Here is a 19174-nt window from a genome sequence, read left to right as displayed (position 1 = left end):
CGTTAGAAACAAGCATTTTACTGTGATCAATTCTAACCCGGCTTCACGGATCGGGGCTAATTTCAGTGCTTGGCTTAATTCAAGACAAAAGAAAACTCTTTGTTCTGGAAAGCAACAATTCCTTGTGACCTGATGTGAAATCATGTTTACTTCTCGATACAGTGTGTCACTACATGTCTTTGGTCAGGTTCAGCTACTTGGTTGATTGTGTGTTCATGATATCAACCCCCGGTTTGCCCAGATTTACCATGAAATGCCTGTAATATTGCTGACTGTGGCTGAAGACAATGAAGAAACACTATAATGTGATCTGTATTCATTATTTTGAGAAGATTTAATTGTATTTAATATTCACAAACCGATTCACAAGCAACAAAACCCTGAGATGCTATCCACTAAATCACCATTCTGACAAGATGTCCTTTGTTATATTTACTTTTTTATAAATGCTGTTTCAATGGGGTCATTTCTGTGTTGATGTTACTGTTGAAAGATGAGAGATATATAGCTTAGAGAGTAAGTCCTGTGTATGTTAGGTCCTATATTGTATATCAGTGTTATTTTTCTGTATTTCTTTCTGAATGTATTTATTTGGTGGATGTGATTGGACTTTTTGTCATCCATGTAACATTCTTGTAACATTAACAACTGATTGTAATCTGAAGAAAGATTTCACTGTTATGACTTTTTGTCCTGGTGGTAAGGGATGTCAATGATTTAAATTAATGTCAAGACAGTTCACTTGGTATGATGTGTGTATTTTTACAATGTTAATTTATGGCAATTAAATGTTTTCTGCATCATCAGTCAAGTATATATCAGTACCTCTTTTCATGTATATTACAATATTAAATTTTACTTTGGAAACTTGTGATATTGTATACTCCCTGCTGTGATATTGCAGGAATCCTGCTAAACCGTGTAGCACGAGACTCACTCATTCACTCACTCACTCGCTTATACTGTATGTTTCTGTAGGATGAGGAAATTCTATTTATTGATCTTCTGAGTGATCATTTATTTGGGGAGTTCTTGCTGATATAGATGCTGCTTTAAACCATGTGGTATTGTTTTCAAGTAATGTAATGTTTTGTCATGTAATGGGTGATATAGATGGCTGAATGCTTGTAGTTTTACACCTTAAAGAAGAAACATAGCTGGTACGATCAGTTGTCCCAGTTTGTGCTAACTTTAGGGGCATGGTGGGTGAAGATGGAGTAGTGAGCGACATCATGTCAGTCTGACCCAGCTGAGTTGATAGATGTTCATGACGTCGGCCACTGTGTGTCTTGTCCTGACAGGACAGGTGAAGAAGTAGGAGCATTGCTCCGTGTGGAGCATCCTAGATACATGAGTATGGCAACTCAACACCTGATCTGGGTGGGGTAGCCCAGTGGGTAAAGTGTTCGCATGTCACGCCGAAGGCCTGGGTTTGATTCCCCATATGGTTGTAATGTGTGAAGCCCATCTCTGTTGTCTCCTGCCATGATATTTCTGGTATATTGCTAACAGTGGCGTAAACGATGGAGTGAACGATTGAGTTTAGTGTGGCTGTTTGAGGCACTGTCCTCCAACTGATATTATACAACACAACCCATGATCCAATTACCACATTGATGTTTTCATTGTGCAAGAAAACAGTTTTCCAATGACAGATTGTTTAGAGGTATATGTCCAAGATATTTTTATGGATTAAACTTCTTAATTAAAAAGAAATTAAAAAGAAGTTTAATCCGTAAATATATGTTGGACATCAATGTACAACTTCTAAATGCCACTGAAAGACATAGAGGTATATGGTTTATAGCAGTGTTACCTGTGTTGTATGTAGTTGTACCATCCAGGGCCCCACTTCACAAAGCTCTCGTAGCCCTACGATTATCGTATGTCAATGTTACAGTATAGGAGGTACGAATTCTACGAGAAAAGTTACGAGATCTTTGGCTTACGAGAGTTTTGTGAAACAGGACCCGGGGAAACATCTGTCTCACTGGTCTAAGGGTACGAGTGTTACTGTGATGGCTCAGGGTACTGTGAGTGAAGAGATTTTATGTTTGTCTTGCATGATATTACAAGAGTACTACTACAGGCTTTGGAGAACTGGACTCACTCTACCAGCAAGAAGCAGCAATATTGCTGATGCGGCAGAAAGCAATATTTACTCACTCATGCTGGTTACTGGGGCGGTGGGGTAGCCTGATGGTTAAAGTGTCAGCTCGTCACGCTGAAGACCTGGGTTCAATTCCCCACATGGGTACAATGTGTGAAGCCCATTTCTGGTGTCCCTTGCTGTGATATTGCTGGAATGTTGCTAAATGCAATGAAAGCCATACTCAATCCTTCTTACACACAACCCCCTGTTTTGTCACAAGTTTGGTAGTGTTGGGAATCGGAAACCAAATCCACTATCGATTATCGGAGGACTTGTGGTGAATGATTATCGATTATAATCGAAATATATACACTTTTAATGTAATCACCAATTTTAAGGGTTTTTTCCCAGGTTTTTTCTTGTTAATGTTTTTTATAACTAGTACTGTGATGCAATAGATGTAAAATATATTCATAGACAGGCTACAGTAATATTTACTGTAGTGATGAATATGAGTGAGTGAGTGAGTTTGGTTTTACTCCACTTTTAGAGCAATATTCCAGCAACATCACGGCGGGGGACAGAAGAAATGGGCTTCACACATTTTACCCACCTGGGGAATCAAACCCAAATCTGCGGCGTGATGAGCCAATGCTTTACCCACTAGGCTACCCCACCGCCCTGTGAGGAATATGAAACTATGATACAACGCCCATAGCTTTACGCTGTTGAGTGCATGTTTGTGAATATTCGTCAAATTTCATGGTTAGTTTATTTCATTCAAGTGTGTTATATTAAAACAACAAAATTCTTATTAATCGAAAATATGTTTTTTACAATCGATAATTATTTTAAATCCTTCTTTCAGTCGATTTTCGATTATTTTCGATCATCTGAACACCACTAATGTTTGGAAGGGCTCACCTTAAGTAACTATTTACAATAGTTAGTGCAGACTTCTGATAAATTTGATTCATTTTATATTGACATGAGCAGTTACCTTGGAAACGGTACTGTGTTGTGACTGGAAGCATACAATGTTATCATGATGGAAGCTTTGAAGATGAGTTTTGTGTTTTATATTAGCTGTCCATGGTTGCCATGGTTACGTTGTTAGTGTATATATTTTGTGTGGTTTCATTTACTGTTATTTATAAGATTTGGTTTGTATGTACAGAATTTGTGTTGTATATTTTGTATGTGTTGCTGAATTTCTTATGTGGCTTTAGGTATATGAGTTACAGCCTTCCTGCGTTCAAAACATTCCACACAATGACTGAAAATTTAAATCACAAAATTCAAATGTTGGGTTTGAGATAAATCCAGCCAGGTTCAATGATGGATGGTGGACCTGCAAGTAAGTACAGATGTACTCAAGCACACAAGTAACTCTGATTGTGTTCCTAGGCAACTGACAGATGTTACTCGTAACGATTACTGGAGATAATAATAATAGTGTTCTGTGTACAAAAACTCCTGTCAGGATGTACCAGGTGATGTTTTAGTGAGTATTGGGGTCCAAATGAAAGTGGCACCTGAAATGTTCCCTCCTTTTCAAAGTGATGTATTTGTCATATGGGAAATGAAGGAAACCAAATACTTTACACAACCTTGTGTAAGATATACACCTATTATTAATCAAAATTAGAAAATGATAATTCAAGAAAAATTATGTTTTTTAAAGTTAGGAATATCTAGAAACCCACCGGTGTTGACAAACAGCACACTTAGATCTTCAAACAAAGACACATCATTGTAGACCTCTACGTGGAGAGTTGAGTGTACGGGATGTTGAGGTGTGGCACCTGTATATCTGTTAGTGTATGTATGTGCGACAATTTTGTTGATGCTCACTGACCTTGAGGCCTAGGTTGGAGTTTGAATCCCAAATACTATGGGGGATGGTTTGTCACCACAAACCCAAGCTCAAGGCAGTCTTGTCTACTCCCCACTTTGTTCATCATCTTTAAATTAGTTGACTTGCTTGGATAAAACTGAGGTGCTGTTCCCTGTGGTATTAAACCCATCTATCTCACTCACTCACTCACTCACTCACTCACTCACTCACTCACTCACTCACTCACTCACTCAGTGAACATCTTACATAGGATCATCAAAGTTTCAATTACTGAAAATGAAAATTGGAATGTTGAATCTGCTGTTCCATATCACTGACAAACTTGGTTACAATGACACCCTGTCAGTCTTGGGCTGACAAACCTAGATACAATGACACCCTGTCAGTCTTGGGCTGACAAACCTAGATACAATGACACCCTGTCAGTCTTGGGCTGACAAACCTAGATACAATGACACCCTGTCAGTCTTGGGCTGACAAACCTAGATACAATGACACCCTGTCAGTCTTGGGCTGACAAAATGACACCCTGTCAGTCTTGGGCTGACAAACCTAGATACAATGACACCCTGTCAGTCTTGGGCTGACAAACCTAGATACAGTGACACCCCTGTCAGTCCTGGGCTGACAAACCTAGTCTTGGGGGCTGACAAACCTAGATACAATGACACCCTGTCAGTCTTGGGCTGACAAACCTAGATACAATGACACCCTGTCAGTCTTGGGCTGACAAACCTAGATACAATGACACCCTGTCAGTCTTGGGCTGACAAACCTAGATACAATGACACCCTGTCAGTCTTGGGCTGACAAACCTAGATACAATGGCACCAGGTGTCTAGTGTTGGGTACGGATGTTGGTATTCTGAGAATCACCACTTACCATGTGGTACACTTTGTTATACAAAATTGATCTTACTACCTTCCAAGGATTCAGTTATCCAGATGTTTGGATGTTATCACTGGAAACGCTAGTCTGGATTATCAGGGTTTCATTACCAAGTTTCATGAGAGTGTGCACAATGTATTGTGTCGTTTGTATTGCATTACAACATGTGTTATGTACACTGTGCTGTATAACCCAAGTGTATAACCTCTCTGTATAACCCAGGTGTATGTTTTATTATTTGTGACTTCTTGCTTTATGGTTTCGATGTAATTACTTGTATTTGTAAACGTTTCTACCTTGATAAAGGTGTTGTGAGTTTGTCATTTGTCTTGTAGTTTTAGCTACATCAACATCAATACTGGGTTTAGTTCCTTGCCAGCTGTACGGGAAGATCCGGGTTAGAATTAGTCTTCAGCAACCCATGCTTGTCGTAAGATGCAAATAGACGGGATCGGGTGGTCGGTCAGGCTCGCTAAATTGGTTGACACATGTCATCGTATCCTAGTTGTGCAGATTGATGCTCATGCTGTTGGTCACTGGATTGTCTGGACTCAATTAATTACAGATGCTGCCATATACAAGTTAAGGTGCAGCGTTAAACAACAAAGCAACAACAACCGTGCCAGTTGTGCTGGTTGTCTGTGGTGACATGATAGGTGGACAGCTTGCCATCTCATCCACGTCTCCTTGCTCATACCATAGGAATGTGACATTCACAAACTGAAAGACGAGAGGGGAACGCTCAGACCAGTTGTTGGCTACTCAAGCTCAAGTTTTTACTCTACAAACAAGTCATTACCAAAAGTATATTGATCTTTCCTCACATTGCCTTTTCCTTTCCTAAACATTACTCATTTCTGGTGTCCCCCGCCGTGATGTTGCTGGAATATTGCTAAAAACGGCGTAAAACCAAACTCAGTCAGTCAGTCCTAAACATTACTCTGTTGAAAAAGTCGCCATTTCCTAACGTGGGCATTACTTTGGGAGGATCCTTTACCTTGCAAGGACCTGCAGTGGTTAGGTGAAGCTTTGCATGTTTAGTTCATGTTCTTCGTCTATCCATCAGTGGGCCACGTCGTCACGTGGCCGTTCACATCAGTACATATATTGTAAAGGGAGAACTGCCTCTGTGTGTACAGGTCACAGATGTCTTAGGAAGTAAAAGAAATCTCAGACCTTCACTTCGTGCACTGCTGGCGTTATTACCTGACTGGATGGAGTGTTCCTGAGCCTCTTGGCCTGAGGAAGGTCCATGGTGCGATAATCTCGGTCATGTCATACCGAGACGTCAGAAGATGCAGTGTACTTGTTTGAGTGGAATGACGTTAGAATTTACGTTATGTGATGCATGGTACCTCAGTGTGCTAGCACCGTGAATCAGTCTAAAACACACGAACGCCAACCATAGGAGAGTCCATATCAACAACAGAATGCACTGCATGTCCACATATATTTCCCAGCAGTCTTATCACGTCTGTCACGTGCGTCGTTACGTGACGTGCATAGCTGCTCGGGACAGCTTCCAACTTCATCATTCCCTGCACACCTAATATATTTGACCCAAATACAAACTGACTGAATAGCAACGTACAGATGATCAGAGTTTCATCAGGAGCCCACACATTTTTGGTTGCCTGCCGCTGCTGTTGATTTGGTTGTGAACAATGGCGTAATCCAAGATGGCGGCCAACCTGGCAGACGACACCGGGTTGCTGGTGACTGTGTGTATTGTGTCTGTTACTGGATTCTTCTTCCTGTGTTTCGTGGTGTTGTCTGTCGCCTGCAGCCTCTACCCCAACGTATGTCACAAGCGGAAGTCCCTTGGGAAGTTTCGGGGAAGAGTCTGCAGTTTCAGGGGAGGTAACCTGAGTCTCCTTCTTCACCATAACGTCAGTTCTTTTACATCATCAAATTAATCAACATTTAACAGTAAATTTTCAAGTCTCTAGGTAACAGAACACCTGGGGTGTCTTGATAGATATGGGTTTGTGTACGTGAATGACGATGTCTTACATTTGGGTTATTTGAATGAAGTGCAAAATATTGCTTATGTTTCTGTGCAACGATGTCGCGGTTCTCAGGTGACGCATGCAAAAGTTACATTTATAAACTATTTCCTCCCTCAGTCATCAAATGATAAGGAAATAGTTTCTGGATCCTAGCATCTGTGTCTCTCATTGTAGAAAGTATCTTAAGGTATACAGTTTCGGAACAAACGGTTTACTGTGTGTTACAAGCTAGAAACTATCCATATCACATGATATGTCCCCTGTCAAGTTTGAAAAGTGTGATATCTGTTGCACGACACGACATTGTGGCTCATGTCAGCGGAATGGGGTCCCTTCAGTATTACACTACATGTGTGAATATAATACGGTAATCAATCAACTAATGGCTCTTGGTGACAATATATGGTGAAATGGTGAAAATATTACATTATCAATGTTTTTTGTTCAAGTCCGACATTATTCTCCATGCAGCTGGCGCAGGTTGCCGCTGACTTAATGGAGACATTGTCTATGTATGCCACGTGTAGCGGTCACGTGACTGACGTTTGATGACAACAGCGGATGTGACGTGAATACACTGTGAATACACCGTGAAGAAGATTTTCTTATGCGTATTCGGATGATTGAAATACATGTATAAGGACAGCCGATGTATTGAGTTCTTTGGAAGGCATATAGAAGTGACGAAGTTGATATCTAGTAAACGATGTATTCGTGAAATGACACAGGCAGAAAATATTCAGTGACTGCTGTCTAACTTCTCGTCATCTCAAGACACCAACACCAACACCATCCGTTGGTAACTACTCGCCTCTTTCCGTGGCCTACAAGACGCCATCCGGCTTGCCGGAATGTCACGAGTAGTTACGAATGCTACAAGAAGACTCGTACCTGTATAGTACGTCATTATTGCCAAGAACCGTGGCAAGCCAATCAAATCGCGCGTGGCAAAAAGTGAAATGAGGTCAAATACTTTCTTTGCGATTAGCGAGTTTTGTTATTGTTTCCGTGGTTATAAAATTATCTTGTTAGTGATATTTGTTAACCACATAAGAAACTTACTTAAAGTGACTTTCGTGTTGTATTATACATTTCTTGGAGTAGCCATGTCTGGAAATTCAGAGTTATCTTTCCTGGGAAATAGTCCTAGACTATTTTCATCTCTGTGCCCGTTTGCGCTAAGACAAGGCCCAGTCGTCAACATGGACACGAGAGAGGTACGAGTCACCATCCGGCTTGCCGGAATGACACGAGTAGTTACGAATGCACCAACATCAACACCAGCGCTAACTCCATCAACACCAACAGCAGCAGGTCGTGGTTCAAACCCCAGATTCACACTGTTATACTCCATTGGTCCATCAGCACTAGGAGCCCTTGTCCTGGGGTTAGGCTGCTCAACCACTATCACATTCTCCCGTACTAAACATAGAGCCGTCTTGGAAGTATTTTTGATATCTAATCACTATCAGGCTGGATAACCGAGTCTCATCCCTCTGTTTCTCCTCAGGAGGTGGTGAGGCTCTGGAGGGGTCCCTCTCTGCTTTCAAACAGTAAGTACAGTGCTTTTAATAAACTTCTAGGAAAGATCAAACACGCACTTAATGCTGGATTTCACCAAAATATACTCATAGAAACGAATAAGGGAACACATGAAAGTACAAGTGTTCCTTTATTTATTTCCAGAATTTCATTCACAGTTCAATACATACCTTGTGAAGAAACTGAAAAAGAATAAAGGAACACTTGTACTTTCACGAGTTCCCTTATTTGTTTCCATGAGTATATAATGGAATGTGATGAATCTGAAACCAGTTCTCGAAACACCTTTCCCAAAATACAGTTGTGATACCTGTATTAAGTACAACAGCATCGAGTGACCCTTTCTTTGTGTTTTTTTTCAGTCGAAGCAACCATTAATTTATAAAATCATGGGTGTGCACTTGCGCTTGTCCGGTAGTGTATGTCTGTGTTTACACGTGGGGTGTGTGTGTCCACAGTGACAAACCAAACATGGTTCTTTGGGGAAGTTGCTGACAGAACGTGACAGTAGTAGTCTATTCACCGTCTTTGATACGTCGTTTATCGCCTCCTTCTTATACACACTGACCCTCATTAATCCGGAAACCCCACATTCCGGACGGAAACTCTTGAGAACGCTTACACTTAAAGAACGAGTAAACTTTTGTTTTTGTACTCTTTTAATCATTACATATAAAAGGCGTGTGGTTAATCTTAAGAAAATGAAAGACGTGTGGTTAGATCCGAGGTAGAATAGGTCTTCAGCAACCCATGCTTGCTACAAATAGCGACTATGCTTGTCGTAAGAGGCGACTAACGGGATCGGGTGGTCAGGCTCGCTCACTTGGTAGGCACATGTCATCGGTTCCCAATTGCACAGATCGATGTTCATGCTGTTGAACACTGGATTGTCTGGTCCAGACTCGATTATTTACATATAACTGGAATATTGCTGAGTGCGGCGTAAGAGTTAACTCACTCACTCACTCACTTACTAGTCTTAACAAAGAGATATTGTTCATGTGATTCCTTAACCGGGCGCCCTCAATTTCCCCTGAGATGCCGTTATCCAGAATACCGAGGTGGATACAGGGACTGTCCGGAGAGCAGAACGTAGATGGTTCGATTCCTGGCTGGGGTGGTATCGAAAGACTTGAAATGACGAAACTTGTTGTTTCCCTGCCTGGTGCTCGTCATCAAGGGTATAAAACAAAGACGGTTGGGGTTATGCTTAATGTGTCTGAGTTGGGAGACCATGGTAAACTGCGGCATCTTAGAGCACGTGCAGTATAAATCCAGCACCAGGTTACGCTGGTGCAAACATGGGCGTCGCTTATATATTGCATCAATGTTCACTGGGACATTCATTAAACCCAGATGGACCTCACATTATACACTGAGTCAGTCCACTTGATGCCATTCCACGTGGTGTTGGGATGTTTACTCTCATTTGGAAGGATGTGTGTTTCAATACCCAGCACCCATGTCAGATCAACTTTTGCCATACAATACCCAGCACCCATGTCAGATCAACTTTTGCCATACAATACCCAGCACCCATGTCAGATCAACTTTCGCCATACAATACCCAGCACCCATGTCAGATCAACTTTCGCCATATAATACCCAGCACCCATGTCAGATCAAATTTTCCCGTATAGTACCCAGCACCCATGTCAGATCATCTTTCGCCATATAATACCCAGCACCCATGTCAGATCAACTTTCGCCATATAATACCCAGCACCCATGTCAGATCAACTTTTCCCGTACAATACCCAGCACCCATGTCAGATCAACTTTCGCCATACAATACCCAGCACCCACGTCAGATCAACTTTCGCCGTACAATACCCAGCACCCACGTCAGATCAACTTTTGCCATACAATACCCAGCACCCACGTCAGATCAACTTTCGCCGTACAATACGCAGCACCCACGTCAGATCAACTTTCGCCGTACAATACCCAGCAGCCACGTCAGATCAACTTTTGCCATACAATCAGACCTTTCAGCACCCACCCACGTCAGATCAACTTTCGCCGCAGCCACGTCAGATCAACTTTCGCCAGTACAATACCCAGCACCCACGTCAGATCAACTTTACAATACCCAGCACAAATACCCAGCACTCACGTCAGATCAACTTTAACGCCGTACAATACCCAGCACCCACGTGTCAGATCAACTTTAGCCATACAATACCCAGCACCGATGTCAGATCAACTTTAGCCGTACAATACCCAGCACCGATGTCAGATCAACTTTTCCCGTACCATACAATGTCTGATCAGCTTTAACTACATGTCAGCATCATGTCAGATCAACTTTAACCGTACAATACCCAGCACCCATGTCAGATCAACTTTAGCCATACAATACCCAGCACCGATGTCAGATCAACTTTAGCCGTACAATACCCAGCACCCATGTCAGATCAACTTTTCCCGTACAATACCCAGCACCCATGTCTGATCAACTTTAGCCATACAATACCCAGCACCCATGTCAGATCAACTTTAACCGTACAATACCCAGCACCCATGTCAGATCAACTTTAGCCATACAATACCCAGCACCGATGTCAGATCAACTTTAGCCGTACAATACCCAGCACCCATGTCAGATCAACTTTTCCCGTACAATACCCAGCACCCATGTCTGATCAACTTTTCCCGTACAATACCCAGCACCCATGTCTGATCAACTTTAACCGTACAATATCCAGCACCCATGTCAGATCAACTTTAGCCATACAATACCCAGCACCTATGTCAGATCAACTTTAGCCGTACAATACCCAGCACCTATGCCAGATCAACTTTTCCCGTACAATACCCAGCAGCCATGTCAGATATTTTAGCCGTACAGAACATAGGGTATATATGCACCTGGTTTACGAGCTGACATGACAGACAGAAGGTATTGATTAGTGTTCATTCAAGGAGCGCAAGGTTTTTGGCAGAACACACCGCTAGTTTATGTATATATATATATTAGTTCCATCTCACACTGCAATGTAATTTTGATCTGTGACAGTTCTTCCTCGCTCGGAGCAGACTTCTTCTTCACTGTCAGGAGGACGAGAGATGGTGAGATTATCGTTTACCCAGACGAGACTTTGAAGCGGTGTTGTGGCACCCCATGGAAAATAACAGACTCATTATACAGGGTAGGTTCGCTTGTCAACATACACATACATCCTTGTCACGTGTTAGATATATATCTATTTCTCCATTTTTCTTAGAATATAACATATTACCTGTTAGTGCACGAGGATAAGGCACAGTTAATTTCATTCATGCAGGACGATATGCCGTTCCCATAGAAACCAATGAATTCTTTTGAAGGTGAAAATTGCTGTTCGTTTTAAACGCATGCTATAGCTGCGTAGTTGAATATCAACCGGGAATTCACAGCCCATTCTTCACATGCGTTTTGTGGACGAGCAGAAAACTGAAGCAGCAATAGGTTATTTAGTGAAATAATAGTGAAATTATACATAAATTATACATAAATTATACATAAATTATACATAAATCATAAAACACTTGAAAGGAAAACAAAACGCCCACCTGTTCGTCGTCCAGTAGGCGCCATGAACTGACGTATTCTGCGGATGCCTATTATCACCTGCTACCCAGCCAAACTGGAGTGCCTCGTGGAAAACCACGGAACCCCTTGAATTCTCATATCTAATCTGATTGTACTTACATAAAACCTTTCACCTTGCAAATTCGTATATTCGTAAATTTATTTGCCAATGAATATGTGTGATTATGTACTTCAGTATAAGACAAATGCATGTATGTATTACTTTCGCTTCAGTGAAGTTCACCTATTGTACTCAAAACAGCCACGACTCATATATACTTTTCCAGACAAACGGCATCCAAGCAAGATTACTACTCCTCTCCATGTTTACCCTATAAGCTCTACACTTGTGAATGTGGCGTCATTCACCTGATGCTCAGTTAATGACTAAGTCTTTATCACAAGTATGTATTTGGGGTGACAGCACTCGGATTACCTGGACTATGCAAAATATCTCAACAAAGTACACAACTGTGGGTGTCAGGGATATATAGCAATCAGTGGCTCTCATTGGGCATTTCATATGTCTTATAGAATTATTATATCTAAGATTGGGTTAGAAAAAGTGTTGATAATAAATGTGAAGCGGTCATAAAGTTCCGAGTCCCGTACTGGGATTCGAACCACGGACCTGATCCGAAATCGGCAAGGTAAGGATGCCATCTGTATGATGCTTACGGGATTATTCTCTTTGGTCATATGGACAAGGCGTCCGACTGCGGATCAGAAGGGCCATTGATCGAATTCCAGCACAGGATTATGAACTTACTTTAATGGTCGCTACAAATGTATAACATGTTATCTATTATTCACGTTGGCACCCAGAAGTAGGTGAGTGAGTTTATTTTAACGCCGCACTCTGGGCGCACAGAAGATGACTATTTGAGCTACAAAAACTTGTCATATAACGTGATGATTAATTAATCACTGTTAGCATGAACGGTGGATTTGTCAAAAGTGTGTATATATATAAATGTGTGTGTGTTCGTGCGTGCGTGCGTGCGTGCGTGCGTGCGTGCGTGTGTGTGTGTGTGTGTGTGTCGGTATTTGAGCGTCAGTTTACCGTTACAGGTACTGCCGTGGCTCAGGCCTCCCTTCTTCCTGCGGTATCAGAAAGGTGAGCCACTGTTTCCACGCGAGTGACCAGCTCTGCTCACACAGCCTCCCTGTCCATCAGGTCGACACAGGACGAGGTGTTAAATGGAGTCTTGCCTTGAAGAACATTAACAAACACCGGACTTAATATATAAACTGAGACTATTTTATTTAGTAATTGATTTTTGCTTTTCATATATGAAAATAGAAATATCTAACATGACCTACAATGTCTGTGACAGGATTCGCATCCCGGGGACGGCCGGAACCCATTCCAACTCTTAGTGAAATATTTGAGAGGTTTCCTAAATCCGCCGTATTCATCAACGTAAAATGTGACGATGTGGATCACGCGTTGATTGACGGGGTGAGTTGCAATAAGTGTTTTTGTTTTATCATGACACCCAACCAAGAATTTTATTCTAATTTATATGTACCATGAAGAAAGGCTTTTTACTTCATATTTCCATTTTACCAATTCTCGCACCTTGAGCAGGCTAAACATATATTGTTTATTAACTCCCTCTAGCCAACCAGGGGCGGTGGGGTAGCCTGATGGTTAAAGCGTTGGCTCGTCACGCCGAAGGCCCGGGTTCGATTCCCCACATGGGCACAATGTGTTAAGCCCATTTCTGGTGTCCCCCGCCGTGATATTGCTGGAATATTGCTAAAAGCGGCGTAAAACTAAACTCAGTCAGTCAGTCAGTCTAGCCAACCAAGAATAAAACTTACCTCAGTCAATACCTGGACCAGTCATAGGAAAGCCTTTCTCCACCTACACTAAACGTTAGATACTGTTGTATACTCCCCGGGGAGTTCAGAATGATATTTGAGTGCACACTGAACCTAAGACCGTAATAATGTAGCTACATGACCTCCACGTGTATGCCATACTTCGACGTTCTACCTGTTGTAAACGTGTGTGTGTATATAATATGAGTTTATGTGTGTATGAATCTGAGTTTGTGTATGTATGTGTGTAGTGCATCTGTGTGTATATAAGCGCATGTGCTCGTGCGTGTGCGTGTGCGTGTGCGTGTGCGTGTATGTATAGATTTCATTCATTTTATATCCTTGCTTTCCCTATATTATACTATCACCCGAAGCACTCTGCCTTTAGTCATGCGTTTAATATATAAAACCCAACATTACTATCTGATTCCGAACACCGATGCTATGTTTCTATGGAAGCAATCCGGAAATCAGGTAATTTGAATGCAAGTGCTACCGTCGGTCTATCCTAGGCGTGTAAGTATGTCGTTTGCGCCTTTTTTAAAATATCCAACCATATCTCCAGAAATGAGCTTCACTTATTGTACCCATGTGAGGAATCGAACATAGATCCTCAACGTGAGAGGCGGGTAGTTTGACCACTGGACTAACCCACCTCCACCTCCTCGCCTTAAAACTGTCCCCATCTGTTGCTGCGTTCAAATCACATCTTAAAACGCATCTCTTTTCATTGCACTATTAACTCTATTCATTGCACTATTCAAACATTATTATTATTTTGTAGCGCTTTGAGCACCAGCTTAGTGGTTGGATTTAGCGCTATATAAATTTCCATTATGATTATTATTATTATCCTAGATATGACAGATATGACGTTCTAGGTATGACAAATATGACGTTCTAGATGACAGATATGACGTCCTAGATGTGACAGATATGACGTCCTATATATGATAGATATGACGTCCTATATATATGGCAGAAATGACGTCCTAGATGTGACAAGTATGACGTGCTAGATATGACAGATATGACGTCATAGATGTGACAGATATGACGTCTTGTGTATATTGGGACGTCATTTCCTCTACTCAGATCGCCAAGCTGGTTGTGAAACATAAACGTGAGACGACGACCGCCTGGGGGAGCCACAACACTAAGCTGATCAACGCCCTCTACAACAAGGTCTGTGTTTCCGTCCAGTCACCAGTACCTCGTGTTCAGAGCTTGTCCGTTTCCCAGATGCTTGAGAATACGTTTAGACATCCAACTCCAATCTAGAATGATTGGACAAGTCAAGACTGCCTTATCTCTGAAAAAGAGACTTGTTCTGGGCTCCCCTTTGGGTTTCAGTATATTAAAGATATGTAAGATCACTATATGGCTGTGATTATTACAGGCAACCATTCCCCAACTGTGATTTGTCTAGCCGGCGCCTATTTAAATAGCCTGCGTGATCACCAGATGCCGATAAGTGCTGAACACACCTCCAACAGTCGAGATAAACACATTAACTGTTTCCCTAATTCGCAAACTTTGTTAGAGTGCTGTTAGCCTTTTAATTTCCGTCCCACATGTTTTCATATCCACCCATTCAATTCCTTTTATCTCATCAACACAGCGGAGAAGAATTAACAAGTTTCCCTTTCGTAATCTGCACTCAATGGTTGTCGTGAAAATACTCCAAGAATTAACCCTGTTTGTGCCAGTCTTATGTTCATGTTGAATTCTAATTTAAATCCCAGTGTCAGTGTTTCGACTTCGGGAGTGAGTGACTTTGGTTTTACTCCGTTTTTAGCAATATTCCAGCAATATTACTGCGGGGGACACCAGAAATTGGCTTCACACATTGTATCCATGTGGGGAATCGAACCCGGGTCTTCGGCGTGACGAGCGAACGCTTTGACCACTCGGTTAACCCACCGCCCGCTTTCGACTTCGGGATAAAACATTCATTCTAAAGTATTTTCTTTGATGTTTTTCGCCGCGCAGCAATACCCGGGCCGCTATATGGTATCGGTCTGTAAACCATCTGGCCAGACAATCAAGTGATTGACAGTACGAGCACCGATGTATACAACTGGGATACATTGGCCTGCATCTTGACCCCGTTAGGAGCCTCCCTACGACCGGTATAGGTCAAGTGTGAAGACCTAGGGCCTCCATTCTAACCCACATCTTATAAAACGTTACCAGGAGGGTAATGAAGCTCGATACAGTTTCTTGATGACATCATTAGGGGTTTATATTTCCAGAACCCCTTCATCCCGTTGTGGGTGAACCGTCACCGGCGCTATCTGTTCCTTGTGCTGTTCTACCTGGGTCTCCTACCCTTCACGCCTATCAGGGAGACGGTGTTCCTCACCCCCATGCCGCTACTGATGCTGGAGTGAGTCTGTGTGTAGCTTGATCAGCCCCCCTAGTCCGGAAACCCCCGGGAGATTGTTAGACGTCTTCGTATATACTAAGTTCAACTTTAATAATAATTTGTCAAAGCAGAAATGGGTAAAGTAGTACGATTGAAATACCTCGTAGTTAGATAGTCTACTTGACATGATTCCAGTTAATATTTTACTGTGCAGGTGACCGAACGAAAACCTTTTATCAAATAAGTATAATATTTACAGTTGTAAAATCATAACATGATCACCACCTACACCATCGATCATCACGATCATCATCATCGTCGTCGTCATCACGATCATCATCATAGTCGTCATCATCACCATCATCATCATCGCCATTGTCATCATCACCACCACCATCGTCGTCGTCGTCATCACGATCATCGTCGTCGTCGTCATCACCGTTATCATCGTCATCGTCGTCATCATCAGGATCATCATCGTCGTCGTCGTCATCACCGTTATCGTCGTCGTCATCATCATCATCATCGCCATTGTCATTATCATCATCGTGGTCGGCTTCGTCGTCGTCATTATTATTGCTGTAGTAGTACCCGTGTGTGTATCTGTTGTTACTGTTGCAGCCCCCAGCGCGGCTTCCAGGTGGGGTACCTGCGGGGCTGGAAAACATGGATCATTGACAAGTAAGTGAGTGACTTGACGCTGCTGTGTGTAGGTTTTCTCTCTCATGACGGCGTCAGTGACGACAATGTGTGTTGTGATACCACCAGGGGGCGCTAGAGTTGGCGCACTGACTGTCACGGTTCAATGAAGCAATAGTCACTCAACCGGAGCCTAGATAAGCTGAAGACGGTGTTTGGTCGTGACTCATCCGCTCTCTCTTTCAGACTGATGATGAGCAGTGGATTGTTCAAGCATCTCAAGGCCAGAGGGATACCGGTGAGTAGTAGCATCTCAAGGCCAGAGGGATACCGGTGAGTAGTACAGACCCGTGAAGATCCGGTGAGTAGTAGCATCTCAAGGCCAGAGGGATACCGGTGAGTAGTAGCATATATATCAACACTGGTACAGACCCGTGAAGATCTGGGTTAGAATTGGCCGTCAGCAAACCCATGCTTGTCGTCAGAGGCGACTAACGGGATCGGGTGGTCAGGCTCGCTGACCTGGTTGACACATGTTATTGTATCCTAATCGCGCAGATTGATGCTCATGCAGATGATCACTGCTTTGTCTGTTCCAGACTCGATTATTTACAGAACGCCGCATGTAGCTGGAATATTGCCAAGTGCGGCCTTAAACATCAAAACCCACCCCCACACAAAAAAAACCCCAAAACAAACCAAAAAAAAACCCCGAAACCAACAACAAATAAGAAAAACCACAAAAAACCCACAACGCTGGTACATTCGGTACCATTCCGAAAATACATTTACACAACCTTTGTTGACACTGGAGAAACCATTCCTTGATGCTCGTTTTCTCGATGGACATTCGGGACATCTCGTGACTCTACGGAATGTTATCTTTGTGCGTCCCTTAAACCATTGTCATCTTTTCGAATCCAAATTCCATTCGGTTGTGAGTCTCGGTCTGTTCAGGATGGTACAGACCTACATCACCTCCAGATATGTTACCAAGTCGCAAAGTACCAAGATTCAAGGCGACGTTAGACACAATACTACAAGGTTCAAATATGCGACGTTATACACATATACTACACTCTGTTATCGTAGGCACTTTGGCGGTCAATAAAATGATATGGCTTTTATCATGGAATATAGCCATGACGGAAGTTTGTGGATGGCCGGTGCTGGACATTGTGGATGGGGTGCTGAAGGGATGACCATACATGTATCGTGATACAGTACAGGCTGCCTGATAGTCAGTATTATATAGATATTGCATTCGTGTTGTAAGAGGACTTGACCCTCGGACAGCGGCTAGACAGGTGGGCTGTCGATCGCCTCTGTGATGTCTGACCGCTGCTGTACTATCATGTAATTGCATATTTAGACCACAAATAAAGTGTGGTGGGCCCAATGATGGACTTCTGTGTTTGAAGAGACAATATCCCAAAACCTTAACCAACTCGGGACACTTGCTTCTGTAGTTCTGTTCTGAACAGACACCTTGTTCTATTTCAGACATACGTCTACTGTCTGAATGAACCGCATGAGTTTGACCGCGCGTTCCAGCTGGGGGCGACCGGCGTCATCACCGACTTCCCCTCCCGACTGAAGGACCACTTGGACCGACTGGACGCCGAGAAGAAGGACCGTGAGATGGAGTAGAACCGTGGACCATCTGTGATGTTGTGTCATGAATCAATGGCTTTTCTTAGACATTGTATCTTGTATCTTTTGGCCTCTCTGAGATACTGTATATGAGATGGTATATTATGGATCATATTGACTCCTCTGAGATACTGGATATCAGGGACTTGACACCATTTCTGAGATACACTGCAGTGACTCTTAATATGCGCTAGGAACTTTTGTACCATAGGATCACATTGCTCTGTACCATGATACATGACGTGTTGAGCGACTGTACCATGATACACGACATGTTGAGCGACTGTACCATGATACATGACGTGTTGAGCGACTGTACCATGATACATGACGTGTTGAGCGACTGTACCATGATACACCTTTGCTCAGTTCGTATTCCATATTCAGCCTATAACTGTTATTGTATTGTACCACGATATTCTATAGTCAGTAACATTGGTAGTTTTGTATTCTGCAAATATATAAAATTACATACGTGAAAGTTTGTAATGAAGTCTGTTTCTTTGACATCTGTAGCGCGACAAGCTGCATACGCTACACGTAAAATGTCCTGCTGAGCTGAAATAGTTCACTGGGCTTTTTGCGAGTCTTCAGCACATACTGTGTGTGATGTCAGAGCAGTCTAGGTAGAACTGAAGACCAAACAAGGGTGTAGTAGTTCACTTACAGATGGGCGACCAGCTGGTTCAAACCTAACCCTTTGTCAGGATCAGATAGTCCTGG

At 42.5% G+C, this 19174-nt stretch overlaps 2 protein-coding genes and 1 long non-coding RNA gene across 7 annotated transcripts in view; 2 read left to right on the top strand and 1 right to left on the bottom strand.

The window, feature by feature from the left end:
* Positions 1–19174, top strand: part of LOC124259067 (mRNA export factor GLE1-like) — a 447176-nt gene that overhangs the window by 192594 nt on the left and 235408 nt on the right. The gene's annotated exons all lie outside the window — the stretch shown is intronic.
* On the bottom strand, positions 4314–4681 carry LOC124259071. Its single transcript, XR_006893748.1, has 3 exons — positions 4606–4681; positions 4503–4542; positions 4314–4432 (listed from the first exon to the last, which is right to left on the bottom strand). It is a non-coding gene; the product is annotated as an uncharacterized LOC124259071 (long non-coding RNA).
* Positions 6333–18932, top strand: LOC124259064 (lysophospholipase D GDPD1-like). The gene is made up of 10 exons (XM_046693146.1): positions 6333–6699; positions 8359–8401; positions 11410–11542; positions 13036–13081; positions 13302–13426; positions 14887–14976; positions 16047–16180; positions 16781–16840; positions 17045–17096; positions 18302–18932. Exons 1-10 carry the CDS (start codon positions 6519–6521, stop codon positions 18446–18448), a joined length of 1011 nt encoding a protein of 336 aa, XP_046549102.1. The 5' UTR covers positions 6333–6518; the 3' UTR covers positions 18449–18932.

The sequence above is a fragment of the Haliotis rubra genome, unplaced genomic scaffold (genome assembly GCF_003918875.1).
Source record: "Haliotis rubra isolate DU_JTF1 unplaced genomic scaffold, ASM391887v1 Scf709, whole genome shotgun sequence".
NCBI lineage: Eukaryota > Metazoa > Mollusca > Gastropoda > Lepetellida > Haliotidae > Haliotis > Haliotis rubra.
The sequence above is the reverse complement of the archived record's forward strand: the minus strand, read 5'-3'. Positions and strand labels throughout refer to the sequence as shown.